Source organism: Thermothelomyces heterothallicus, assembly GCF_042370625.1.
Source record: "Thermothelomyces heterothallicus CBS 202.75 unplaced genomic scaffold P884_scaffold_7, whole genome shotgun sequence".
Lineage (NCBI taxonomy): Eukaryota > Fungi > Ascomycota > Sordariomycetes > Sordariales > Chaetomiaceae > Thermothelomyces > Thermothelomyces heterothallicus.
This window is the reverse complement of record NW_027192568.1, coordinates 1,271,064-1,295,692: the sequence shown is the minus strand read 5'-3', so window position 1 is coordinate 1,295,692 and position 24,629 is coordinate 1,271,064. Positions and strand designations below refer to the sequence as shown.

At 58.5% G+C, this 24,629-nt stretch overlaps 9 protein-coding genes across 9 annotated transcripts; 3 read left to right on the top strand and 6 right to left on the bottom strand.

The window, feature by feature from the left end:
* Nucleotides 1-1,904: 1,904 nt before the first annotated feature.
* Nucleotides 1,905-4,251, bottom strand: P884DRAFT_221526 (trafficking protein Mon1-domain-containing protein). The gene is made up of 2 exons (XM_069439492.1): nt 2,775-4,251; nt 1,905-2,717 (listed from the first exon to the last, which is right to left on the bottom strand). The coding sequence occupies exons 1-2, from the start codon at nt 4,091-4,093 to the stop codon at nt 2,072-2,074; spliced, it is 1,965 nt and encodes a 654-aa protein (XP_069299039.1). The 5' UTR covers nt 4,094-4,251; the 3' UTR covers nt 1,905-2,071.
* Nucleotides 4,252-4,677: 426 nt separating this feature from the next.
* P884DRAFT_221525 (Dopey, N-terminal-domain-containing protein) lies at nt 4,678-11,086 on the top strand. Its single transcript, XM_069439491.1, has 6 exons — nt 4,678-4,929; nt 5,022-5,149; nt 5,229-7,672; nt 7,732-7,961; nt 8,042-9,504; nt 9,621-11,086. Exons 1-6 carry the CDS (start codon nt 4,836-4,838, stop codon nt 11,028-11,030), a joined length of 5,769 nt encoding a protein of 1,922 aa, XP_069299038.1. The 5' UTR covers nt 4,678-4,835; the 3' UTR covers nt 11,031-11,086.
* A 32-nt stretch (nt 11,087-11,118) lies between these two features.
* Nucleotides 11,119-12,607, bottom strand: P884DRAFT_284205 (RNA cap guanine-N2 methyltransferase-domain-containing protein). The gene is made up of 3 exons (XM_069443704.1): nt 12,387-12,607; nt 12,200-12,298; nt 11,119-12,007 (listed from the first exon to the last, which is right to left on the bottom strand). Exons 1-3 carry the CDS (start codon nt 12,476-12,478, stop codon nt 11,263-11,265), a joined length of 936 nt encoding a protein of 311 aa, XP_069299037.1. The 5' UTR covers nt 12,479-12,607; the 3' UTR covers nt 11,119-11,262.
* A 316-nt stretch (nt 12,608-12,923) lies between these two features.
* On the top strand, nt 12,924-14,243 carry P884DRAFT_298796 (GRASP55/65 PDZ-like domain-containing protein; the record flags this gene model as incomplete). The annotated part of the gene is made up of 3 exons (XM_069444640.1): nt 12,924-13,094; nt 13,224-13,307; nt 13,413-14,243. 3 exons carry the CDS (start codon nt 12,924-12,926, stop codon nt 14,241-14,243), a joined length of 1,086 nt encoding a protein of 361 aa, XP_069299036.1.
* A 216-nt stretch (nt 14,244-14,459) lies between these two features.
* On the bottom strand, nt 14,460-15,115 carry P884DRAFT_159665 (DAD/Ost2; the record flags this gene model as incomplete). Its single annotated transcript, XM_069437265.1, has 4 exons — nt 14,460-14,520; nt 14,612-14,675; nt 14,792-14,849; nt 15,008-15,115. Coding segments are annotated over 4 exons (291 nt in total), but the record flags the coding sequence as incomplete, so codon positions are not given.
* A 980-nt stretch (nt 15,116-16,095) lies between these two features.
* Nucleotides 16,096-16,802, bottom strand: P884DRAFT_122835 (uncharacterized protein). Its single transcript, XM_069437163.1, has one exon. It carries the CDS (start codon nt 16,550-16,552, stop codon nt 16,178-16,180), a length of 375 nt encoding a protein of 124 aa, XP_069299034.1. The 5' UTR covers nt 16,553-16,802; the 3' UTR covers nt 16,096-16,177.
* Nucleotides 16,803-17,016: 214 nt separating this feature from the next.
* Nucleotides 17,017-20,204, bottom strand: P884DRAFT_284203 (uncharacterized protein; the record flags this gene model as incomplete). The annotated part of the gene is made up of 7 exons (XM_069443703.1): nt 17,017-17,046; nt 17,088-17,238; nt 17,736-18,123; nt 18,272-18,656; nt 18,743-19,107; nt 19,646-19,740; nt 20,200-20,204. 7 exons carry the CDS (start codon nt 20,202-20,204, stop codon nt 17,017-17,019), a joined length of 1,419 nt encoding a protein of 472 aa, XP_069299033.1.
* A 47-nt stretch (nt 20,205-20,251) lies between these two features.
* P884DRAFT_328869 (uncharacterized protein) lies at nt 20,252-21,681 on the top strand (the record flags this gene model as incomplete). The annotated part of the gene is made up of 3 exons (XM_069445613.1): nt 20,252-20,269; nt 20,350-20,426; nt 20,953-21,681. 3 exons carry the CDS (start codon nt 20,252-20,254, stop codon nt 21,437-21,439), a joined length of 582 nt encoding a protein of 193 aa, XP_069299032.1. The 3' UTR covers nt 21,440-21,681.
* A 1,385-nt stretch (nt 21,682-23,066) lies between these two features.
* On the bottom strand, nt 23,067-24,629 carry P884DRAFT_122805 (uncharacterized protein). Its single transcript, XM_069437162.1, has 3 exons — nt 24,225-24,629; nt 23,839-24,165; nt 23,067-23,771 (listed from the first exon to the last, which is right to left on the bottom strand). Exons 1-3 carry the CDS (start codon nt 24,511-24,513, stop codon nt 23,152-23,154), a joined length of 1,236 nt encoding a protein of 411 aa, XP_069299031.1. The 5' UTR covers nt 24,514-24,629; the 3' UTR covers nt 23,067-23,151.

Genomic DNA, 24,629 nt, shown 5'->3' with positions numbered 1-24,629 from the left:
AGTGCAAGCTGCTCGAACTCCTGCCGAGATTCAGGCGATACTTTTTAGCTGCTTGAATATTTCTTGTTGTGCAAGTATGGAAATACTCAGCATTTCGGCTAAGCATTTCCGGAATGTATATGCTGGCAAGTTGTGAACAGCGCCCTCCACAGGTCATGGTGCCTTCCCTCGCGCCTTCACATGTGAGTGAGGTGCCTTGCCTTCTCCTTCCTTAAATGTCGACTACTAGTAGATGCCAGTGGAACATTAGTGCAGCAATACAGCTGCCGTGGCCTTCGCAGGACGATTGCCCCCAGTGGAGGTGAGAAATTGTGGCATTTCAGACTCGCTTCCTGTCGCGAGGCTAGCCCCGACTTGCACAACTTCAGATCAATATTTTTTTTTATTTTTTTTAGGCAGAGGTACCTCACTCGAACCCTCGTGCTTGCTTCTTGCGGGACGCTCATCCTCCGAGTGCGTCGTGGGTTTCCCACGCCGTGCACCTATGGAGCACATCCCGCCGAAAAGGCGACTTTCCAGCCGTGAGCCTGGAGCTACCGACCGTACTTGTGAATCCGATGGGAGTGGGTTGGCCAGTCTCGAACCCTCCCTCACAACATCAGAGCAGACGCTCACTCCCACCAGCGGCCGGAATAGGTCGCTCCCGTCGCATCGAGGTAATACGTTCGTGGCCAGTTCTGTGTATGAGCCCGACGGCGCCTTGTCCGGTTCCCACTGGCCCTTTGTCTATGCAATCGATGAAGACCACCGACGGTTATATCCCACGGCGACTTGGACCTGGGGGGTTTCCTCGAGCCGAGGTTATCATGGGCCCCTTTATAGGCTACGTGCTGGGTGCCTCCAGCCACGAAGGGCTTCGTCTGTCACCCTGATTGGTGTCCCCGAGATTTGTCCCGCAAGCGTCTCTTTGTAGAGTTTAGAGACTGAGAAACAGTACTCTCACGACGACAGCCCCGTGCGTCTGGAACGCTCCATCTCGAACCTAGTGAGGGGTGATTACAGAACCAGATCGGCAGCGAGCCAAGCAAGTGAGAGCCCGAACTGGCGCGACAACAGGCTTAAGCTCAAAGTGTCGAGGGGCGCTTTGGTCAAGGCGCGAAGGCAAGCGGCTGGTGCATCAGGGGACTCTCACGACAACCCCGCTTTCACCTCGAAATTCAACCATTGCGGCATCAGCTGTGAGAACGTCAAAGCAAGGCCTGCGATTCGCTCGCTCTACGCCAACACTACGCCAACGACACCTACGCCTTGGTCAACCCAACGACAAAGGGACGAGTACGTTGCCGGGACCTCGTCCACCGCTACGCAAAAGCATGCTACAGTACCAGACGATGGCGATATTCTCACCCGTTTCTCCTTCTGCAACCGTTGCCTGGGAGGGGGAGCTCTCCGGAGGCTGAGGAGATGCTTCCCCGAGTTGGAAGCCAGACTCGCCGAGCTCCAGGCCCAAATACCGGATCCCCCCGCAACAAGACGGTATGATGCTTTTGGAGTCTGGACAGGGGCAAAGGGGGCTACCGTGACTAAAAAGGGACGACAACCACGTTTTCGAGACCGTCTGCGGAGGTGGATCAGAAGGGTAAGGCTTGCTGTCAGTCGGACGCGTACCGGCTCGGGAAGATGCGGGTGAGCTTGCTCGTCTGCGGACCTCCCGATGTCATACATAGCGAGTGTTTACGACTGCGGTTGGGCTAGTTGACTAGTTTTTCTCTGTATATGCATGGGCGAGCATGGCCAGCCTGGCTGGGAGCTCAGAATATGCTTGGCCGGCTCGATAGACGGGCGAGCCCGAGAAGCACTTTCCTGCTTCGCTTGTCATCTATGGAGGGTTCACCGGGTGAGTTAAATCGGCGTGCGTTTAGGAAAGCAAGTTTGCTTTGGAGCCGGATGTGTATATATCTTATCGCCCGTCCGCTCGTTGACTAGGACAGAACAGCCACGAAGTATGGGTATATCTATAAACAACCGAAGAAGAAAAAAAAAAGGAATGTACTCCGTACCACATACAGACACGTGAAGAGGAACATCAAACACATCCACCCGTGCGGGATGATGATGACGGTCACAAAGCCTAGAACACGCCGCCGCCGATAATGAACAACCTCTCCTCCTCTCTCTTGGCCCACTGAATTATCCGGTTCGCCCCCTGCGCCATGGCCGCGCGCGAGACGTTGGGGCCGGCAACGCAGTAGAACTCAAAGACGGGCGTGATCCAGGCCAGGCTGGCGGCGTCCTCGCTGACGGCGTGCAGGACCTTGAGGTGAGCGTGCTTGGCGTGGATCGAGGCGTGCAGCTCGTGGTAGAGCGACATCAGCCGGCGCCGGGTGAGCATTCGCTCGGCCTCCTCCTCCTCCTCCTCCTCCGACGACGCCGCCCCGCCCCCCACCGGGATCGGGATCTTGGACGGCGGCGGCGGCATTTCGAGGGCGGACATGCAGAACTGCACGTTGGCGCGCGACTTGTAGAGGAAGTGGGCGATCTGGGCGCCGGGCGCGACCGCTTGGACCCGGGGGCGGCCCTCGCGCGCGGCGGAGCGGATGAGGTCGAGGTGGCCGGCATTGGTGAGCTGGGCGGCCAGCTTGTCGCGCATCTCCTTGAGATCGTAGAAGGATTCTTTGTCGGCCGAGATGAGCACCAGGGCGATCTCGTCGTCGTCGTCGTCGTCGTCGTCGTCGTCGTCGTCATCTTGCTTCTGCTTCTCTTCGGTGACGGCCGGCCTAGGGTAGTAATAGTGGCTGTCTGTTGAGGATTCAGGAGTCGGCGCTCCCGCCGACTCGGGTGCGAACGTCGCGTCTGGCGTGTCGGCGAAGAAGCTGACGTACATGTAGAGGTAGCCTCGGTTGTTGAAGGCCGGCAGGCAGAGCGGGATCCAGCTCTCTCCGCCGCCGGACTTGATCCCGCCCGACTCGAAGAGCATGTTGAAGATGAGCTGAAGGTCGCTCGGGTGAAGCGAGTGCTTCCGCGGCCGGATGACGCTGACCAGTTTGCCACGCGCGACGATGAGCCCGTACAGCAGCTTTTCGCTGCGGTTCTTGAGGAAGACGTTGTTGATGGCGTGGCGCTGCGACTTCCTCAGGCGCAGGCATTCAAGGGCGCCGAGCAGGGTTGAGGGCGAGCCCTTGGTAAAGCTGTCGGCGAGGGAGGAGAGGAGCGACTCGGTGCCCTGGAGGGGCTTCCTCAGGTCGGTCGAGGGGCGATGGATGAAGATGTTTTTGAGCGTGGGGAGCGTCAGGGTGGAGAGGATCTGCATGTACAAGGCTCCTAGCTGACTCCGGAGCTGGGCATCGCTCTCGCCCAGCCTGCTGATGGCTACGAAGTAGAGAGGGCCCTCGATGGCGATGACGAAGCGCGCGTTGCCGGCCGTAAACCCCAGCAAGGGGTTCTTGGCACCTTCGTAGAACGAGATGATGGTCTGCACTACGCCCATGTACGAGTTGACGAGGCTCAGATCTCCGTGACGGCTATAGATGGGCTTCCCGGCAGACGAGAGGATCATGTAGTGCTTCAGCTTGGCCTTCCACATGCTCAACCTCACGTCGTCGGGCTTGTCGCTCGGGATCTCGTCGAATTCCCTCTCGAAACCGGCGAGGTCGCCCGCGGCGCCAAGCTCGATGCTCTCAAAGGGCTGAACGGTCTCTGACTGCGACCTCAACATGTTCCAGGCGCGACTCTTCCTATTCAGCCCGCCAGCGACGAGGCTGGCCAGGTCTCCATGAGGTCGCATGGTCGGCGCGAGACTCATGACGCTCATTGCGTCGGCCAGGTCGCCACCGGCCCCGGCCGTGGCCGTACCATCGCGGCTGGGGGTCCCATATCCGCCGGCGTTGGGTGTGAAGCCGTCGCGAGGTGCGCTCGTCGAAAAGGTGCCGCGAGACCCGTCGGGGAAGGACAGAGTCGAGATGTCGATGGACGATACGGCCGTGGTTGGCTTGGCCTGGGCGGGCGCTACCTGCGCAGGGCCATCGCTCGATGGTTTCCGGCGGGGAGGGAGAGGCGGCGGTGACGGAGACGGAGGCGGAGACGGAGACGGAGACGGAGAGGTTACCTCGGAGGAGCCGCCGTTCGTGGTCTTAGCTTCCGCTTCCCGGGCCATTGTAAATACACCGCTTTGTAGTCCAACGTGCGCATTGTCCTGCGATGGCCCCAGAGGAAACGAAAGAGAAGATGTTTCAGGATTGCTCTTGTGGTACTCCTGGATGGTATTTATTATGCCATGCTGCCGATCGCCAAAAAAAAAAAAAAAAAAAAAAATTGAGAGAAAGCGATTTACGGCGGGACACTGACAGGTCGTTCAGCAGAAGTTTGCTGCGCGGGGCGGCAACCCACCGAAGGTACAGTAATCCGTACACAGTTGGGTAGTGTACTAGAGTAGGAGCGTAGAGAAGACAGAAATGACGACAGCCCGACAACCTCTGAGCTGTTCTCGACCTGTTGATAAGATAGCGTCTCGGCCTCGTCGATCCGCTGCACGCAGGGTTGAGCTTACGCACTAGGGCCAATTACGGGTGCTAGACCACAGTTTCTTTTAGCGGCCGCGCACTAACTACGGAGTGCTCTACTAAGTATGCCCCATACTGTACAGTATGCACACTACGTAGTAGGCGGGGCCTTGCAGCTTGGGACAAGCCGAGACCGATTGAGCAACGTAAACCATGTTTCCACATCGAGCATCTTGGGGTACGGATTACATACATCCATACAGAGAGTACGGATTACTGATACAACGATCGCACTCCGGCCACCCTTCTCTGCACTCGCGGCACCCAAACCCCTTCAACCAGGGCCGGCAATGAACCCGGACAACGACTGCACACCGGGACAATTCCTGCAAAGTCATGGCGCGTGAGCCCGGCCGCCGGTCCGTCTCCCCCGACAGCTCTGGCGGCGACTCGCCCGCGTCTCGCCAATGGAGGAACCAGTTGGGGGCCGGTACGTTGACTCCGTGAGGCCTTTCGAGATATTGTTCGTGTTGGATCGGGGCAATGGACTGGAACTGACCGAGTTCGCGGATGCGTTTGCAGAAGAGGCGCAACCCAGAGACAAACATTACCGCAAGTACGCGAGCGGCATCGAAAGGGCCCTGTCGCTCTTTGACACGGCCTTGCAGGAATGGGCCGACTACATCTCCTTTCTGAACCGGCTGCTCAAGGTGGGAGCCCCGAACACGGCGGATCAAGAGTCGGTCACGGCGACGCTAACCGATGGTCTTCTTGTCATCACGACGCCAGGCACTGCAAGCTCGACCGTCCTCCGTCTCGACCATACCCTCCAAGGCGGCCGTCGCAAAGCGATTGTCGCAATGCCTGAACCCCTCGCTGCCCTCGGGCGTCCACCAGAAGGCCCTCGAAGTCTACAGCTACATCTTTTCCGTCATTGGCAAGGATGGCCTCTCCCGCGACCTGCCTCTCTACTTTCCCGGCCTTGCCTCGGTCCTGTCCTTCGCCTCGCTCACCGTCCGCGCCCCGTTTCTCGACCTCCTCGAGCGTTACTTCTTGGACCTCGATCCCCGTGCGCTGCGTCCGGCCATGAAATCCGTCGTGCTTGCCCTGCTGCCGGGGCTCGAGGAGGAGACGAGCGAGGACTTTGACCGCACCTTCAAACTCGTCGAGCGGTTCAAGGCTGCGATCCGCCCGCCCGGAAGCCAGGACATCACGGAGGCTCACTCCTCGGGCGATGGCTTTTTCTGGCAATGCTTCTTTCTGGCCTCCATCACCGGCCACAGCCGGAGAACAGGCGCTCTGGCCTACCTCCTGCGCTCCCTCCCCCGTCTGGGCCACCCGCTACACCCGGAAGCGTCCAAGGCGTCGTCTGCCGAGGAAGAGATATCCCCCAAACTCTCGCAGCTCGTCACGACTCCGGAACCTGGATTGCTTATACGTTGCTTTGCCGCCGGTCTCGCAGATGACCAGCTCCTCATCCAGCGCGGCTTTTTGGACCTGCTCGTCACCCATCTCCCGCTGCATTCCAACGTCCTTCAGCGTCTGGCCAAACGCGGCGATCTCGAGCTCCTCCTCAGGGCAGCTACCGGGGTGACCGTCCGGCGAGACATGAGCCTAAACAGGCGGCTGTGGTCCTGGCTGCTCGGTCCCGAGCCCCCCGCCTCTGCCGAGCATGATGGCGGGCTGGATTCCCCTACCTCCACCGCCGCCGCCGCCGCCGCCGCCGCCGCCGCCGCCGCCGCTGCCCACACGCACGGATACCTCTCTTCTCGGACGACCTATTTCGAGGAGTTCGGCCTGCAACCGCTGACGCGGGCCCTGCTTGCCCTCGTTGAATCGGACGCTGGCAATAGTCCTTCGGAGCGAGCACGCCCCTACCGCATTTGTCTTTCCCTAATGGACCGGTGGGAGATTGGAGGCTTGGTTGTGCCCGAGCTTTTCCTCCCGATCGTGAATAGCGTGAGGAAGTTCAAGGCCAAGGCCGCGAGCAAAACCGACTTTGCCGAAGTTCTGCGGAGCGCCAGCGTGTTCTTTGACGGCGTCGAAAGCGGACTGATTTATGGGGAGATCCTGGCCCTGATGGCCCAGGCGATCGGTCCCGGCGATTTATCAAGCGCAGAGCGCAGAGACAAGCTCGACCTCGTCAACTTCATACTGGCACATTTCAATGTCCGGGAGGAAGAGATGGTCACGCTCCACGCCCCTCTTACTGCTCTCTCCGTTCTGTGTATGATAGGAGAGGCCAAGGGCGATCGCGCGCCTAGTAAGGGGGCTTCAGTTCCGCTCGGTGATGTCTCCATATCGGAGACCGCCCTGAGCATTGCCTGCACCTTACTCGAGCTAGTTCCGGAACGAGCTTTTTCAGAAGGAGCTCGGAAGCAATCCACTACTTCGGTCCAGTCACCGACCTCGGCACCCTCGCCGAACGCAGAAGTCCTCAAGAAGATCAAGACATTCTACGACACCGATCAAGGCAATCTGGAAGTGGCGTCACCCCCGTTTGCTGCGCGCGACCTCGCCGAGCTTCTCGTACAGAAGGCATGCGATCTGACCTGCTCGTCGCTCGCCCGGCGAGAACCGGGGGCAGCGCTGGCGACAAAAAGCAGGATCGTCGTGCTTCTCCTACCCAAGCTCCCTCAGACAGTGTCCTTCGACACAAAGAAGCTCCTGTCGGCGCTTCATGATTGTCTGGCGGCCGACGAACCGATATCCTTCTCCACCTATTCTTCCGTCCTCTCACTCTCATCCCATCTCTTCTCGGCGGACAGAATATCACCCGTTGAGCTCTCGGACCTTGTCGTGCCGCTCGTGCGTCACGCGTGGGCGTATCTCTCGGCGGCGGAACCTAAATATCATGTTGAGACGGTCCGCAGCCTCTGGCTACTTCAGAGCGCGCTCTCACGCTCGAATCGAGATATCGAAGCTGCCATCTGCTCTCTGATGCTCCAGAAGGACACTGCGGGCACATTTGCGCAGAGGCCAGCCGATCCTGGCCGGAGCTTCGGCGTCCTCTGGACCCATACCCTGCAAGATAACCCCTCCGCGCTGGAACGGAGGGGCCCGAAGACGACAAACGGCGACATCACGGGCCCGGCCCGCCTCGCAGGGATGGAACATTACGAAGTCATGCTGACCCGGCCACTGTTTTTGATGCTCGACGCGCTCGACGACGAGAAAACACAGCTTTTCATGACGGTAAAGACTTGGCTTCATAGTCTGATCGGCATCGACAGGTGGGTGTGGTTAAAGGCCTTCCCTGTTGTTTGTCGACTTTGCTCACGCCGATTCATAGGATGTTCACCGTTTTCGTCACAAAGTTCTCCGACTTCGCATTCCTCCGGCGCCGACGAGCATCGAACTCGGGACCGGCCGAGTATGCAGAGGACGACGATCTCAGCCTGGCCTTGTACTACATGCGCACCCTATCTAACGTTTTGCGCTGGGCGCCAGAAGCAACCTGGGCCGTGCTCGCCAAGAGGGTTATTCGGTCAGATGCTTACCAGCCGCCTCTTTCAGAAATCAGTATGCGCATCCTTTCCTTGTTCCCCTCCCCCCCCAAAAGCCCATTGAGGTCGACATCTCTGAAGTCTAACGAACCAAAGCTGGAACGGACGCCGAGGTGCCACTTCAAGAGATCTTCCTCCATGTCTGCCTGCAATGCATTGCTCATGACAAGGCACCGGGCGAGGAAGGGTCGGAAGCGAGAGCAACACGGCTGCACCGTGCTGCCCTGACGGTTCTTCAGCAAATCCTCCACAACCCATTCTCCGAGCACTTCGCAAAGCTCCATCTCGAGGACACCCTGATCGAGAAACTGCAGCACTCTCTCAGCGGACCTGACCCCTATGTGCAAGCGTTGCTGCTGGATGTCGTCTACGCCGCTCTCAAGCTCCGCGAGTTGGTCCCTGCGGAGCCGCCGTCCTCGCCGACGCAGGAGAAGCGCATGGGGCAACTCGAAGCTGCAAGAGGCTCCAAGTTATCTCTGACAGAGAAGCCCATGGTCCTACAGCCGCCTCCTCCGTCGTTGCTCAAGTGCATCCTGGCGGGCTTCAGCTCACCAAATAGCAGGCCGGTCTTGGACAGCTGGGTTGGGTTCCTGACCGAATGCCTGCCGCTTTACACGGATTCCGTCTTCCAGGTCCTGATCCCCTTGGTGGAGACGCTTTGCCGCCAGATCGGAGACACTTTCAGCAGCCTCCAGCGCCTGTTCCGAGCCACCGACCAGACGCCCTCGCACGGCGCTGCCGGCCCGGAGACCACGCTAATCTCTCTCCTGAACGGCCTCGAGCAGGTCCTAGCCAGGGGGCACGACAGGTTACTGGCTGAGGAGGCCAGGGCCCAGGTTGTCAAGAGCCCGGACCAGCCTCAAGGATTTTTCGGCAACATGGTGTCGGGGGTGTTTTCGTCGGACGCCCCGCAGACGCGGAGTGCCACGGCCAACGATAGGCTTACCGTCTTGCTTGCCTTCCAGGATGCCGTCCGCATGTGCTTTACCATCTGGTCCTGGACGCAAGGGAGCGACGCAGCGGGGCAGGACGCCACGTCGGGGGCCTCCCTCAACTACACGTCCCTGCGCATGAGGAACAGGGCAAGGAGGCTGCTGGAGCACCTATTTGCCGCCGAGACGCTCGAGTGTCTGGAGACCGTGATCGGGATATGGCGTGGCGCGCTGGACAGCGCCGACGCGTCCAGGGCCGCCGAGGTGTTCAACCTGCTCCCGGCCCTCGACGGGTCGCGGCCGAAGCATACCATTCCGGCCCTGTTCAACGCCATATACAGTCGGACCAACCCTGGCGTGCTGGACCCGTCGAGAAGGTCGACTCTTACCGTCGAGCTGCAGGACACGGACCTGGTCATCTTCCTCGTAGACTACACCCGGTCCTTGGAGGACGATACCATGGACGAGATATGGCAGGATTGCACCGCCTTCCTCCGAGATATCCTCGCCAACCCGTTCCCGCATCGGCAGACTCTGCCGAGCTTGCTCGAGTTCGCGGCGATCCTGGGCGAGAAGGTGGACAATACCAACTTCGGCGAGCAGCGCAAGATGCGCCGCGACCTGGCGGTAAGTGTCCAGAGTCCGAGGAACTCTTGGGCGTAATTTTTATTTTATTTTTTAGTTTTTATTTTTTTAACTTTTTTTTTTTTTATTTATCGGCTATCGTTGCTAACTACGCTTAGGATCTGTTCCTGCGGCTGCTCACAGCCATCTTCACCGCCCGTCCGGCCAGCTTCGACAGTACAGGCTCGTCAGGCGGCAGCGCCTCGGAAAAGCGGCCGACCGAAGTCGCCCGACATTCGTCCCTTAGACTACCCGCGGAGCGAGCGGACGATATCGTCGGCATCCTGTCCACCATCGTGCCTAACCTGCCCAAGATCCTGGTGGAGAACGATCGCATCCTCGCAGCAGCCGCGGCCATCTCCACCAACGTCATCGGCCCGGCGCTGCGGTCCAAGTCCTTCCCGGACACCATCTCCAAGTCCATGTTGACGCTCCTCCATGAACTCTCCCGGCTCCCGAACAACCAGAAGGCGTGGAAGAAGGACGTGTCGGACGCCTTCAACGACCCTCGCTTCTTCGGGTCCAACCTCGCGCTGGTGCATAGCGACTGGCTGCCGCTCCTCAAGCAATGGACCGTGGCAGACAAGGAGCGGATGCCGGACCTCCTCTCGCGGCTGACGCCGCCGACGACGGCGGGCATCGTCTTCGGGGTGGGCGCGACGTCGGCGCGGCTCGAGGCGGACCGCAAGACGCAGCTGACGCTGCGGCGGATGGCCACGCTGATCCTGGCGTGCGGCACCGACGCGTTCGTGGCCGAGCTGCCGGCCATCGCGGACAAGCTGACGGAGCTGCTGTCGGCGACGGCGACGTCGTCCCCGTCGTCGACGACGCGGGCCGAGGCGTACATGCTGGTGCGGGCGCTGGTGCTGCGCACGAGCGCGGTGCACCTGGCGCCGCTCTGGCCGGCCGTCAACGCCGAGCTGCACGCCGCCCTGGCCTCCGTCGTCGCGCCCGACCACAGCCCCGCCTCCGACACGTACGGCAACGCGGCCGTGCTGCAGGCCTGCAAGCTGCTCGACCTGCTGGTCTGCGTCGCGCCGGACGAGTTCCAGCTGCACGAGTGGCTCTTCGTCACGGACACGATCGACGCCGTGTACCGGCCCGAGTTTGGCGGCAACAGTAGCGGTGTGGGCGGTGGCGGTGGCGGTGGTGGTGGTGGTGGTGGTGGTGGATACCAGCCGGTGGCGCTGGTGGACGAGGTCAGCGAGGAGCTGGGGGCCGTCGGGCTGATGGTGGGAGACGCCCCTTCTTCTTCGTTGGCGGCGCCGTCGTCATCGATATCGCCGTCGCCGTCGTCGTGGTCTGGGCCGAGGCGGCCGTTGCTGGGCACGCCCGGGGGTATTAGCGACGAGGTCGGGTTGGAGAGGAAGGACGAGCTCGTGGCCAAGGTGCTGCGGCCCTTCTTTGGCCAGCTGAGTATCTACGCCTTCGAGTCGACGTACGCGATGACGCCGGTCGATTGGGACGCGTGTGTGGCGTTGCTCGTGAAGGATCTCTTTGACGAGCGGACCATCGTCAGGGGGTTGTAGTTGCAATCGGTAGTGTAGCGTAGTGCCGTGTAGTAGTATAGTAGTAGTAGGGGGGTGGGGGCAGTTTAGGGTGCGTACGCATTTAATACGGGTGAAGAAAGGTAGACAAAAAAGAACAAAAAATAACCAGAGACCAAGTTCGGACCGACGGTTGTCAATAACGCCGCGCGAAGAGACACACCATGGTGCTTGCCGCCCCTCCCCCCCTTTTTTTTTCTGGTTTGCATCAGCTTCATTCCGCTGGGAAGTAGGCCACCATGGCCTTACTGGCGCCCTCCATGCAGTATTGCACCACCTCGACCTTGACGTCGCTGCCGTCCGGCACCAGGTCGGCGATCTGGCGCAGATCGCTGGTGCGCGGCAGGTACAGGGCGTGCTCCATCGGCCGGCAGGCCTCGTGCAGGGTCGCGAGGTTGTAGGGCTCCATGGTGCCGAGGTCAAAGACGTCCTGGTCGCGGTAGCTCACGCCTCCCCAGGGCGGCGAGGCGAACAGGACCGTCTTGGACAGGTCCAGCCTCAGGGACGGATCGAGGCGCCAGTGTTTTTTTGCCTTCTTCTTTTTCTTGTTCTTCTTGTTGTTCCGCGTCTCCTTGTTCTCATCATCATCATCATCATCATCATCATCATCATCATCATCATCATCATCATCATCATCATCATCATCATCATCATCATCATCATCATCATCATCCCTTCTCTCCGCTGCCGCCGTCTCGGCATCGCTCTTGAGGCGGGCGAGGAAGTCGAGGCAGTCGGCATGGACCCAGGTGATGGCGCCCTCGGGCACGCCGTAGACGGCCGCGTTGTGCTGGGCGCAGGCGAGCGTCGCGGCGTCCTTCTCGATGCCGACGACGCGGTCCCACTTTCCCGAGAGGGCGAAGGCGATGGTGTTGCCGCCGGCGCCGGCGAACAGGTCGACGATGATGTCCTTGGGCGGGTTGGAGCGCTTGTGCGAGCGCATGTCCTTGGCGACTTGACTGAAGAAGAGGAGGGGGGGGGGGGAGTGTTAGTATTGATGGAGATCTCTATCTCACAAGACTGCCTTGCTCTCTGCGTGCGCGGGAAGCGAATAAATATATATACATATATGTAAAGAACCACCAAAAAAAAAAAAAAAAACCGGGGGGGGGGGGGGGGGGGGGGGGGGGGGGGGGGGGGGGGGGCTGTACGTAGCTACGGGCTCGGGGGTCACGCCGAACCAAGCTTCGTCGGTGAGGCGGATGTTGTAGTCGTAATAGGTGAAGATGGAGTAGCGCTGGTGCCAGTATCTTTCCACAAAAAGCAGTCAGAAGGCGAAATTCGTAATTCGATGACGAGTTCTCAAACTCGGATCGGGGGAGGGAAAAGGAGCCTCACCTTTTAAGCTCCCAAGGCACCTCCCTCACGTCGTCGTAGTGGTGACATTCGTCAGTGAGAGGCAGCGTGCCTCGAACGGGCGTGAGCGCCATGACGAGGCGCAGAACGAGCGTGTGCACTCGAAGGTTCGTAGACGCAAAATGAGTGGCGGTTGTGTTTGGTGTTTGTCTAGTGATAGCGATTCCTTCCGGGGTAGAATGAACGACAAAACGGGAAAAAAAGAAACCGTTAGTTGTAAATGGCCGCTCACAGCTCCATGAAAGCTGGATCCAGGTCGATAAGTGAACGATCCCCCAAGCAAGCTGCTGCAGGGGTCTCAAACCCCAACTGGTTATCCGTAACGTTAACGTTCCTTCTAGCACTAAGTAGGCTGCGCGGGGCAGGTAATTACCTGCGGGCCGTATCGTACGGTAACACAGCAGTAGCTGCTGCCGTGGGGCTTGCATAGGTGTGTTGCTGAAGCTCTTGGGTTGCGCCCGAAACACCGAGCCAGCAACACGACGCACAACAGGACGAGAGATAGCGAAGGCCGACGCCATGTTCAGCGCGCTCAACCGGTTTATATCGCGCCTCGATGGCGAGCCAATGCCGGCCGCCAAGGGGAACCAGCACGGGGGATTCGGGTTCCAGGTGCTGCGCAACACCAACCAACAGCTGCCCATCGAGCCCTGGTTCGACTTCATCGTGGGCATCAACGGGCGCGTGATTGTAAGGAAGGACACCATCGAGGTTGGGGAGAGGGGAAGGGGAAAGGGGAACTTTTGGATGATGCCGTTGCCTTGTTAGGAGGACAGATGCTAATTCATGGGACAACCCTCCCCCCCCCCCCCCTCCCAGGACGATTCCGACCCCAGGCTGTTCGCCCAGGAGGTGCGCAACTGCGCCGGCAACACCGTCATGCTCGGGCTCTGGAGCGCAAAGGTGGCGTACCAATTTCTTTATTTATATATCTATTCATCTCCGTCTTCTCTTTCGCAACCGCTCCCCTCTCTCCAGGCGCTAACCGGGCGATCGACCGCTTAACAGGGCCAGCGGACGCGCACGCTGCACATACCCGTCCCCGCCGACACGGGCTCGCTGGGGCTGACGCTGCAGTGGACGGCGCTGTCGGTCGTGTCCAACATCTGGCACGTGCTCGACGTGCCGGCCAACTCGCCGGCCGACGCCGCCGGCCTGCTGCCCTACAGCGACTACATCCTGGGCACGCCCGAGGGGGTGCTGCACGGCGAGGGGGGGCTGAGCGAGCTGGTCGAGGACCACATCGGCCGCCCCCTGCGCCTGTACGTCTACAACAACGAGTACGACGTCACCCGCGAGGTGACCATCCGGCCGAGCCGCGACTGGGGCGGCCAGGGCGCCCTCGGCTGCGTCCTGGGCTACGGCGCCCTGCACCGCCTGCCCGCCCCGCTGAGCGAGCCCGTGAACGCGCCGGGCGAGACCTTGTTCGACGGAGACGCCTCCTTTACCGGCCAGACCGGGTTTGTGCCGGCAACAGCTGCGGCAGCAGCAGCGAGAGTCGGGTCGCCCGGCACGACGGCAACGACGACGACGACGACGCCGCCGCCGCCGCTGCCGTCGGGGTCGGCGGACTTGCTGGTGCCGGCGCAGTTGGTGGGGGCGCAGGTCGCGGCAGCGGAGGCGCCGCCGAGGAGCAAGAAGAAGGAGCGGCCGCATCGCGGGGGGCCGAATCTCATGGACGACTACTTCAGGGAAGAGGAGAAGAAGAGCAGAGAGCTGGACCGCGTGCCGAGCGGGAGAAACTCGCCGCTCCCGCCGCCGCCGCCCAAAGGGGGGCCGCCGAGGGGAGGGCCGCCCAGGGCGGGGAGCACGCCCCCAAAGGAGGAAGGGGGCGAGTGAATTGATCGGTGCGAAATCTTAGCAGGCATGGAAAATGACTCCGTCTTTTTCTTTTTCCCCTTTCGCGCAATCGGTTCTAGTCTAGCAGCGGTCGCGCCAACAACCCCATGAGAACTCCGGCAGTATCGTTTTACAGTCCCAAAAAAAGATATACCACAGAAGAAAAGAAGAAAAGAAAAGCGCCCCATCTCTGCTTTGAGCTCCCATTCCCTAGTTGATGAAGTTGACGCAAAAAAAGTGCAGGATCAGGCTGCACACGATGTAGTCGGCAAAGGCGCTGCCCCGTGTGTCAGCCGTCCGTTCATCAAGAGGTGGAAACGGACCAAGGGAAATATATATATATATATATATATATATATAAAACGTACCGTTCGGGCGACACGGCCGGGAAGTCGCCCTTGTTCGCCTCGGTCGTCTGGATCCGCAACGAAGCTGTCAACCACCCCCCCCCCCCCCGGGGAACGTCAGCACGGCATTCCCCCTTCTCCATTCCTATATGGCCATCCTTGTATCCTCGCGGAAAAGGGGGGTACCGAGAGAGGACCTACCGGTGAGAACAAACTGCCCGACTGTGGCGGCGAACCCGGACAGGAAGGCGTTGAAGGGCTGTTGCGGGGTGGGTGCGGGCACCTTGGTTAGCATCACCTCACGAACGACCACAGAAGGGACGGGGGGGACGAGAGGAATTAGGGGGGGTGGGAATGATGAGGGAAGGAAGGAAGGGAAGGAAGGAGACGCAGAGCAGAGCAGAGAAAAAAACGTACGTAGTTGCCGGCCAGGACGCAGTAGAGGAACTGCAGGGCGCCGACGGCGACGAGGAAGGCCATGAAGGCGTCGAGCAGCCTGGTCCGCTGCGGCGTCGTGTCGAGGTAGTGCGCCAGCACGTTGTGCACGATGCGGTCCCACGTCGGCGGAACGCCGCGCCCGTGCCCGACGCCCGGACGGGCGGCGGCCTTGCTGAGTGTCGCGGCGGATGATGATGATGATGCCGATGCCGATGCCGAGGGAGGCGGCGGCGCTGGCGCTGGCGATGATGGCCGTGGTGAGGCCGATCGTGGGGTAGGGGTCGTCGCCCTCGCCGGGGTTGTTGCTCCTGCGGTGGCGGCGGTGGCGGCTCTCTGCTTAGGTGCCATGTTTCTTTCTTCCTCTTTCTCGCGGCTGGTGAGGGACGCCGATGGATCCGATGGATTGGGGGATGGGGAGGTTTATATATAGGAAAGATCGGCGATGCGAGCCGCGGTCGGAACAGGGAAGGGGAAAACAAAAAAGAAATTGGAAATTCGGGGTTGTGGGCAGCAGCTCCGTTCTTCGCCCGAGTTGGTTCGGTCGGGCTGGGGTTTTCGTGGTGGTGGTGATGGCTCTTGTCGTCGAGGTGTGACGGGAACTTGGCCTGAGGATGGGCAGCTCGATGCGGCCACGAAGCTTCAATGGCATGCATGCGACCACACTTACGGATTACGTAGTACGGATTAGTGACTTGTAATACGCAGGGGTAGGTCGGCTGCGGGTAATATCCCTGTCGTGCAGTGGTAGTGTACGGATTATTTCACGGTTGGCTCCACACGAAACCAACTTTTCCCTACCCGAGTACGTTACTTGTAGCTACTCCGTCGTAAGGAACGGATTACATTCCTCTTCTGCATGGATTAACGAGTGCACTGTTGGATTGATTCGACTTGGATTGATTCGACAAGGTACTTAGAAAAGAACGAGACCAGCTCTGTTCGGTGCATCTAAGGTACTTGCCCGCCCAACTACAAAATGCACCCATTCATTTGCGAAAGGCGCTCTTGTATGTACATACATACATAGAAGCAGCTCTCTCCAATTTTGTTTTGTTTTCCTCTCCATCTCCTCTTGTCCCCCCCTCCAATGCTCTCCGTCGAGTGTCATGTGCAGAACACTCGCTGACAAGTCATTGCCATTTAACTTAATTACTTGTCCGAGGATCTGGCGACCTTGGCAGATACGAACTCCTGACCACGGCGGGTGTCACTGCCCTGAACATCCCTGATCCTCTTGCTGGTAGGATAGCGAATCTCCTTGATGGGCGCGAGGAGTCCGTTCCCGGAGGAGCCCGAGGTGCTTCCAGACTTGGACTTGGTGTCGCGAGGCTGCTGGTTGCTCATTTTTTTTTTTCTTTTCCCTTTTCTCGTCTCGGTTTCTGGGGTCTCAAAGGTTGTTGTGATCGGCTCGGCCGGTTGAAGCAAGAGTGATTCGTAAGTTTGTAGGTGAGATGCTAAGGCGAAGATGATGATGAGCGCCGAACGCAGCCCCGGCCTTATTATACCCGTCGACCTCGCCTCCATGGCTCGTCGCTTGTCGGACCGCCGCGATGGGCCAACGTTAAGCTAGTTAAGCTGACTCGGCGGAGGCGTACTGTCACGGCCTGACGACATCACCAGGTTTGGCCGGTTTTGGAAGGGCCATGGCCAAACAGGATTCGACTCTGACGGGGAAAGGGGACAGACGGCGTGCGCACTCACTGGGCATCCAATCCAGTCACATCATCAAGAGGCCACGAAGTAGGGTGTGAAACGGTGCCGTGGAGCAGGGAAGATTAGGAAGCTTAGAAAGCTTACATCCTAGCCATGTCTTGTTGTTTCAACAACTCGCCGACGGTGGAGATAGGATCTCACGACAGCGCCGCAGGGTGCATGCATTCGCGGCCCTGGAACTGCCTACCCAGCATTCACCACTTCCTATCATTTTTTTTTTAATTTTTCGCCTTTTTTTCCCACTTCCCTCCCATTTCTTCGACCTTGTTTCAGCATCAGCGGCCGGCGGGAAACACGGCCCTGTACTAACAGTGGGGATTCTTTCTCTTCCAGCGCCTTCTTCTACTCGAATCCCCCTCCCCCCCTTTCTTCCTTCGCCGGCCCCTGACACGATCCCCCCTCGCTGACGTGGCATCTCCGGGTTGTTGTTGGCGGCTCGCGCGGCCGTCGCAGGAAGAGAGGCGAACTGCTGCCGATCGGCGAGCCCGGGCGCGGACCTGTTCGGGTTCCGGTCCGCGAGGTTCTCGAGGACGCTGCCCCCCAGCCCCCCCCCCTCCCTCCTCGTCCTCGTAATCGGAATCGTGACGGCAAAGGGGGGACCCCCCCGGCCGCGGGGGGTGGGGGGGGGAGGGGGATTACAGGAAGACAGAGAACTAAGAAGATAAAATTTGGAAAAATGATTGCCGGACCATCTGACCGAGGATCTCGAATTTCAGTAGGCACGCTGGAAGGGTCGTGAACTCTCCACAAGACGCCAATGGTGGTCCCTTGTCCTGTTCTTGTCTGTTGAATTCAGACTCCGATTCACATCATCTAGGTACTAACAACTACCTCGGCTCTAGGTCGCTACAAGTAGGGGCACGCCTCCTGTATTTTGGCGTTCTCACTCTCTTCCCGGGACCACCCCACTGGCCACCTTTTGAGTAGGTAACCTTACCTTCGGCGGCGGAGCCTGCGATCATCATAGTAGCAGTAGTCATCACAGTATTCATACGCATAATGCATATATTGATGACCATCCGCAGCTTGGAATGCGCCGGCAGTTTGGTGCCGAGAGGAGCTCCTTCGTGAACCCCCTGATCCCCCGTTTACGTAGCCGCCGCCGGTATAAGACGGGGCCGAGGACGTGGCCGAAGACGGGGCAGAAGACGGGGCAGAAGACGGGGCAGAAGAAGTGATCGACGAGGCAGAATTCGGCGTGCCCGTGCCGGCCCTTTGCCGCCCAAGGTCCTCGTCGTAGCTTGGGCGGTTGCCGGTCGGCGCTTGCTTCACGTTTGTGTACTTTTCCCGCCTCGTCTTGGGGCGCACCTCGTGCATTTGCTTGTATCTCCTGAAATCGTTGAGCGTGTAGACCGGGGCCTCTACTACGCCCCATCCGATGCCTACGTAGGAGGACAGTGAGTTATTTCTTGACCGCCCAATGATGGCGAGAGGGCGACGGGAGGGAGACCAGTCCGTAACCCAAGAATAACCGGAAAGGAAGAAGAAGGTGAAAGAAGAAGGGGAGAGAGATGGGAGGAACCAACGCACCATATCTCTTGCTGTGAACGACCCGGAGCCTTCGCACGCGCGTATTTGACGGATCGCGGCTCTCGTCCAGCCATTTGACAAGCCACAGAGTCCCGCACCGGTCATCTCCCATGGGATCCTCGGGGTGCTCGACCGCCCTGGGATCTACGGGGGCGTCGAAGTTGAAGACCTCGCCCCCGAACATGAGACTTTCCCACATGGCACCCGCGTCATGCGCTGAAGTCCATTTACGACCAGCCAAGTACTTCATGAAGGCGTTTACCACTTGGCGCGCCACATTGGCACCCAAGGTGAAGCGGAAGTAATGGTGGGCCCGGTAGGCATCCTCGGACTCGGAGGTCCCCGTCTGGGCCATCTTCCAAGCCCGGTCCATGGACTCGAGCATCTGTGGGTTAGCATCTCTTAGTTAGCGCATCCTTGCAAAACTGGAGACTTGGAGTCATATCCAGGGGTTCGTTTGCGGACGCGCACATGTTTGTTCAGGTGTATCACGTCCCCACCTGTGGATTTCCAGGAGCCCTCGACTTTCTCGTCCAACCCGACCCATTTCCACTCCCCTCGGAGATATCCACTGTAATCCGGGCGATTGCTGGTCCAAAAACTTTGGAGAAATGCTTCCCCGGATTTCGTTAGCTCGTCGAGGAACGACTTGGCCAGTGATTCGAAGGGACCGAGGGAAGGCCTCCTGTTCTTTAGAGGCTTTTGAAACCCTCTCTCCCACGCTCCTCGTCCCGCCTCGGCCAGTGCCCAGAACCCTCTTTCGTCGGAGAGGAGATCGAGAGCATACTTGACGACACGCTCGACCTGTCTGTAGACATTGATTTTGCGATCAGAGTCTCCCCATGAACCTGATCCTGATTTTGTTACTTTCATATGCAGACCCGCAATTCTGTCGAGCAAGTCTTGATCCAAGCCGTCAGGAGAAGGGCGAGGTTGAGGAAAACGGAAACCCGTCGACATGTTTCGGCGCCGATCCCTGTACGTTTGGTATGTTCACCTAGTTCTGGATGAGAGAAAGAGAGAGAGAGAGAGAGAGAGAGAGAGAGAGAGAGAGAGAGAGAGAAGACGAGGAACTGTGCCAGCACAGTTCCAAAGTCGAGCATCAAATCCGCAGGCGCGAGAAAGAGTCGATGACTTGTCTCTGATATATATGCTGCGCAATTGTTGGAGGCCCAGCGATCCGTCGCCATTCGGTCCTCCACTGAGCCGTCCCATTCTTCCGCTCTTCTGAACGCTGGACCGGTCCTGAGAGAGGCCAAGGGGCTCCGACATATGAACACTGCTTCAGGCCGCCGATCTGGCCAATCACTCCGGGCTGGAGACCGAAGGAAAACCATTCGGGCCACCACGGACAGCAGCGACTCAACTAGCTACACGCCGTGGCGGTAGATGGCAGGTGGCAGATGGGAGATGGCAAATGGAAGATGGAAGAGGGAAGATGGAAGATGGCGGCAGGGAGGGAGGTCGGACTGATGTGATGTGGTCGAGGGCCGGCATCGTCCTCGCTTGGTTTCACTTCCGGGTCTCCGCCGCCGCACACCCGGCAATACCTCGCTTCCTCTCCTTTCTTTGTTTGTGCCGCACTGGAATTGGTGATGACTCTTGACGCTCCGACTTGAATGTCAACAACAATGGAATGCGGCCCTGAAAACAAAGCAATTGAAGCTGGGAGACTAATGACGCAATGCGTCGGCAACACCCGCAATGCCGGGCGCTTGCGCTCGGAACGGGGGCCCAATGTTTTGGGGTGCAGGCAGCAACGAGGGCTCACTGGGTCCCAAGCGGCAATGGGCCCGGGCTTGAGCCTGGCCTTGGCGCCCGGACCAGGCCCCGCCTAGTTAGGTGTCGCGCTTGCTCTTGCGCTCTCAGCTCCCAGATGAGCTCTCTCTCTCGTCCAAACAACTCCGGGCTTTCTCTCATGCAGCCACGGCATCGTGCCCATTTCCGGACTGGCTCAATTACATAGACCAGTCAACTATCATGGCCACCATACTTGAGGTGCGTAGGAACTATCCGATCTCGAACAACCCGCCCCCCGCCCCCACCGGCCAATTTACACAACGCTTACGAGTATCCAGGCCCTCCATCCGCATCCTGAAGAACGCCTTTACCTGAGGCTGCATCGGGCCCGGTCCGTTATCCTAACGAGCGAAGAGTGAGTTGCTGTCTCATCATTTTGCAGCAAATGCTTCCATCACCCCTCGATTTTCTGAGTTTTGTTACCCTCTATTCTCGTCCATTGACTTGCTGCCTTGGCAAGTTTCATTGTCTACTTAGTATATGTGACATTGGGACGTTGGCCGGGGGGACTGCTTAGCGGCTTAGATTTGGAGATGGATCACACGGCCAAGGCAGGTCGGCCCGGCAGTCATCCCATCCGATATCGATACATTCTGTCACTGTGGCCTCCTTCAGATCAGATTCTTGTACCCGCCTGATCGAACGCTATTGTTGCACACTTTACTCTTTCTCACATCATCTATAGTCCCTTATCCTGATTCGATCCCCCCCCCCCCCAAAACACTCTCTCAACCTTTGGAAACATTGCAAGCAACACACTCAATACCATCACCTGGTACACAAACAACACACACACACACACCAAAAAAAAAAAAAACTCAAAGCAAGGAACGATAATAACCAAAAACAAAAATCTCAACCTGGCTCATTAAATAAAACAGACTCGTCGAGATCCGCGCCGCCCAGCGCACCTTCGAAGGCGCCTACATGCGCACCGCCCTCTCCCAATTCTCCTTCGCCCTCGTCGTCCTCAAGATCTTCACCTCCGAGTTCTACCCCATCGGCGCCCTGCTGGCCTGCTACGGCGCCGCCGTCCTGCTCGTCGCCGTCTACCGCCGCTACGAGGGCAACCGCCAGTTCTTCGACAGCGAGGAGGTGCAGGAGGAGGAACAGGAGGAAGGGGTAGGAGAAGAAAGGGAAGGAGGAGGAGGAGGTGGTGGTGGTGGTGGTGGGCCCGGCGTGCCTGATGGTGTCGGAGAGACGATGCGGCGGAGAAGTAGCAGGAGCAATGGCCAACGGCCGCGCGCGAGGCAGGTCGTGGTCAAGAAGAAGTTCAGGACGAGCGGGAACAGCGTGGGGCTGTTGGTCGGTCTGAGCTTGGTGAGTTATATCGCGCTTCTCGTGCTCCTCTGGGAGTTGGTCGAGTAACAAAGATTATCTGTCCGTGTCGCACACCATCCCCCCCCTCTTTCCTCTCCGATCTCTGTCGACGCTCAACCACCCCTGATAAAGCAAGCTTGTCTCATCGGATCCTACACACGTTTCACACGTTCTTGGAAATGGTCTGGCCGTGGTCCGGTATCACACCGTCTTGGGCAACATTTGAGAGGTTGAAGTAGATCGGCCTTACGACTCAACATGTTGTTGCCTTCTAGGCCTAGCGTATATAGCCACCTTCCAAATGCCATCACTACCGTCGTCCGTCGCCAATACCACATCATCCTAGTTCTGCACTGCCACCCACAACTTCGAACCGGTTATGAACACTATACATATCCAATACAAGTGAATACAACCTGTAGAACAAAGACAACAGTTCGAGGAGAAGGAATCAGAGTCCTGCCGCCGTTAAAAAAAACAGCTTGACACGATCCTCTTCGGCATCGAAACTTAAGCAACTACATCTTTCATATGATAGAAACAAAAAGAATAGCCTGGCGAATGACAAACGGAAAACAAATAAATCAAGAACCGAAATCAACGAAACACGTCTGCAGATCTCGTTTTGTATCCGTCCTGAACCAACAAAGTAGCCGCCCATGTCTCAATCTATGCCGCCCAATCGAGTTATCATATCCTTCATAAGATGTTTTATCGACCGCATCCATAAAGTGTTCACCTCCGAGTAACGCCGGCAGAAGATCTCCACTCTGAGTGTTGCCGGGGGGACATGCCTCAATCGCATGGCTGCGCTAGACCCACCAATGCCGGTAAACTGCCGGGGTCCCCACCTTTTCGCGGGACGGGAAACGGTGGGGACTCCCGTCCGCCTACCGAGCCGTGCCGTGCCGCCATCTTCCATCCGCCTAGGTTCGCGTAAGCCTGAGAAGCCGTCCCCTATGCAGCCAATATAAGAAACCCGCTTCCACTGTAAGTCGACTTCCCAATTGTAAAAACTGGAGAACAAGGCAAAAAGAGGACAAGAAGTAAGGGAGAATCAGGAAGCGGAGCAAGAAGGAAATCGGAAAGCTGTGGCAGAAACTGATAGGCGGTTTCCGAAGCTGAGGCTCAACCTTTCCGCAGCAGCGAACATGGTGGCAGCTCTAAGGAGGTGTCACAGCGTCGAGTTTGTGAATCTAAGCTCCTCGTGTTGTCAACCACTGTTTGGCGGGCCAGAAAAAAAACCTGATCAGTTCCTTCGAGTTCCCGCGTCCGTACTCGTTGACGAAATCCCTCCTCACTTCCGACCCTAGATGCCCTCAAAGCTCATCCGAAATATCAGCTCGAAGCCGTTATCATGCAAATGACTCGTTGGTTTTGGGTGACGTGCAAGCTTGGCGGTAACCGACGACTTGCACCATTGCATCAGGTGTGGCAGATCTCCAAATTTGGCCATTGGGGCAACGTTGCGCCCAAGTTCGCCTTGCGCTCGCCTTCCGAACTGGAAAGACTGCGTCGCGCATGTCTCGACGGATCGGGAGCCCTCGTGGAACGCATGACTTCGGGAAAAAATCTGCCATGTCGCAAATGACCTTAAAAATCTCCCACATAAATGCCGCGGCAACAAAAGTGCCTGTGCCACAGTGACTACGCCGGCATGCTGCCAACGTATATATAATGGAAGCGCGAGTCCGCTGATGACAGATGATTACTGAATCGTTGCGTTATAAGGTGATCGCGTTGGACCGATTATGGCATGGCTACCGCCCATAGTACACATTCGAGGAGGGATGTCCGTGTGTCGACGAGCTCTGGTCACCCGCGTCCCCATACCATCCGCCATAGCCTTCAGCAGGCTTCGAGTACGTGTACGACTGCTGCCATGGAGCATAGGTGGATGGAGGAACCGCTCCTGCTGAAAGTGAAGCAGCATGGTCCATGGAGGTACCTGGTACCGTCTCTATCCCCGGGAGGGTGGTCGCGATCGGCGGCGGGTACATGTCTGCTGACACCAAACTCGACTTGCGGTCGTACGCTCGGGCTGAATGATTGCTAATCTGTGACATTGACTGGTATTGCTGATGACCACTCATGCTCTCAGCGCCAAAAGACATGGACCGCGGGGGTGGTGCAGGATATGTCGACCAGGCAATATCATCCCGCGAGGACGTGTCAGAGCCGACAGGTGCGGACCAGGTGGCCGATTGGGGGGGGGCCTGTGGTGCGTAAGGAGAAAATGCGGCCGTGATAGGAGAATCGCCCGGGTACGACCTCCAAGTTGCATTCATGTCCCCCGGCTTGGATGGACTAGGACTTACGTCCGTCGGCATCCATTGAGACATCCCAGGTTGCCCATATTCATACCCGCGGGTGCTCGACGCTGCAGAGAGTTAGCAGCCTTGACATTTGCAAAAGAAGACCCTGGAAGAGGAAGTGTCGGGGCTCACCCTTGGGATCAGGGCCATGGCTGTCGCTCCCAGACGGTTTCAGCGATGGGGCCATGTTCTGGAGGGACGGCATGGCCAGCTGAGGATACGGCTGTGGGCCGTGAACTTCAGCCGGAATCCCCGGTTGCATGGCCGGGGAAGATGAGGCAGATGGAGCCTTTGGACCCACGGACGATCGTGACCCCGACTTTTGCTTTGTTTCCATAGGCGGTTGTTGATCTACGGGATAGAAGCTGCATTCCTTCTTCAGGCGAATGCAGTTTATGCAGCGCCCCTGCACGTCGTTTTGCGACGGGACACACCTGATCTTTCGCCGACGACAATGGCCTATAAACTCCATGTGAGTTTCAAAGACGGCGGGAAACGGGAGCCATGCTGATACTTACCACAGGCAACAGAAGTCCGATGGTAGCCCAACTTGTTTCTCCTCCTCTCACCGGAGGGATCTGTCCCAGTGGAACCTTGCTGCTGCGGATGTGCCGGTGATGGCCCAATCCCTGATGTCGAAATCGGCCGGCTCAAATCAGAACGCTCCCTGGATGAAAGACTCGCATCCGGGTCGATCGCTGACGCAGGTGCTGGCATGGAATATGTGGGCAAATAGCCCGGTGCTGACATGTCCATCTCGCCGTTTTGAGGCGGCGGGGGGTATTGGTATGACATGACGTCTGTCATGGGCTCCGTTAGCTACACTACCGACGGGTGAGATCGCGGAGTTTCTTGGTGTCCTGGAATCTGAGGTAGATTCTGAGGGCCGCCGAGCTACAGCCACCCCCCGGGGATGTTGCTAT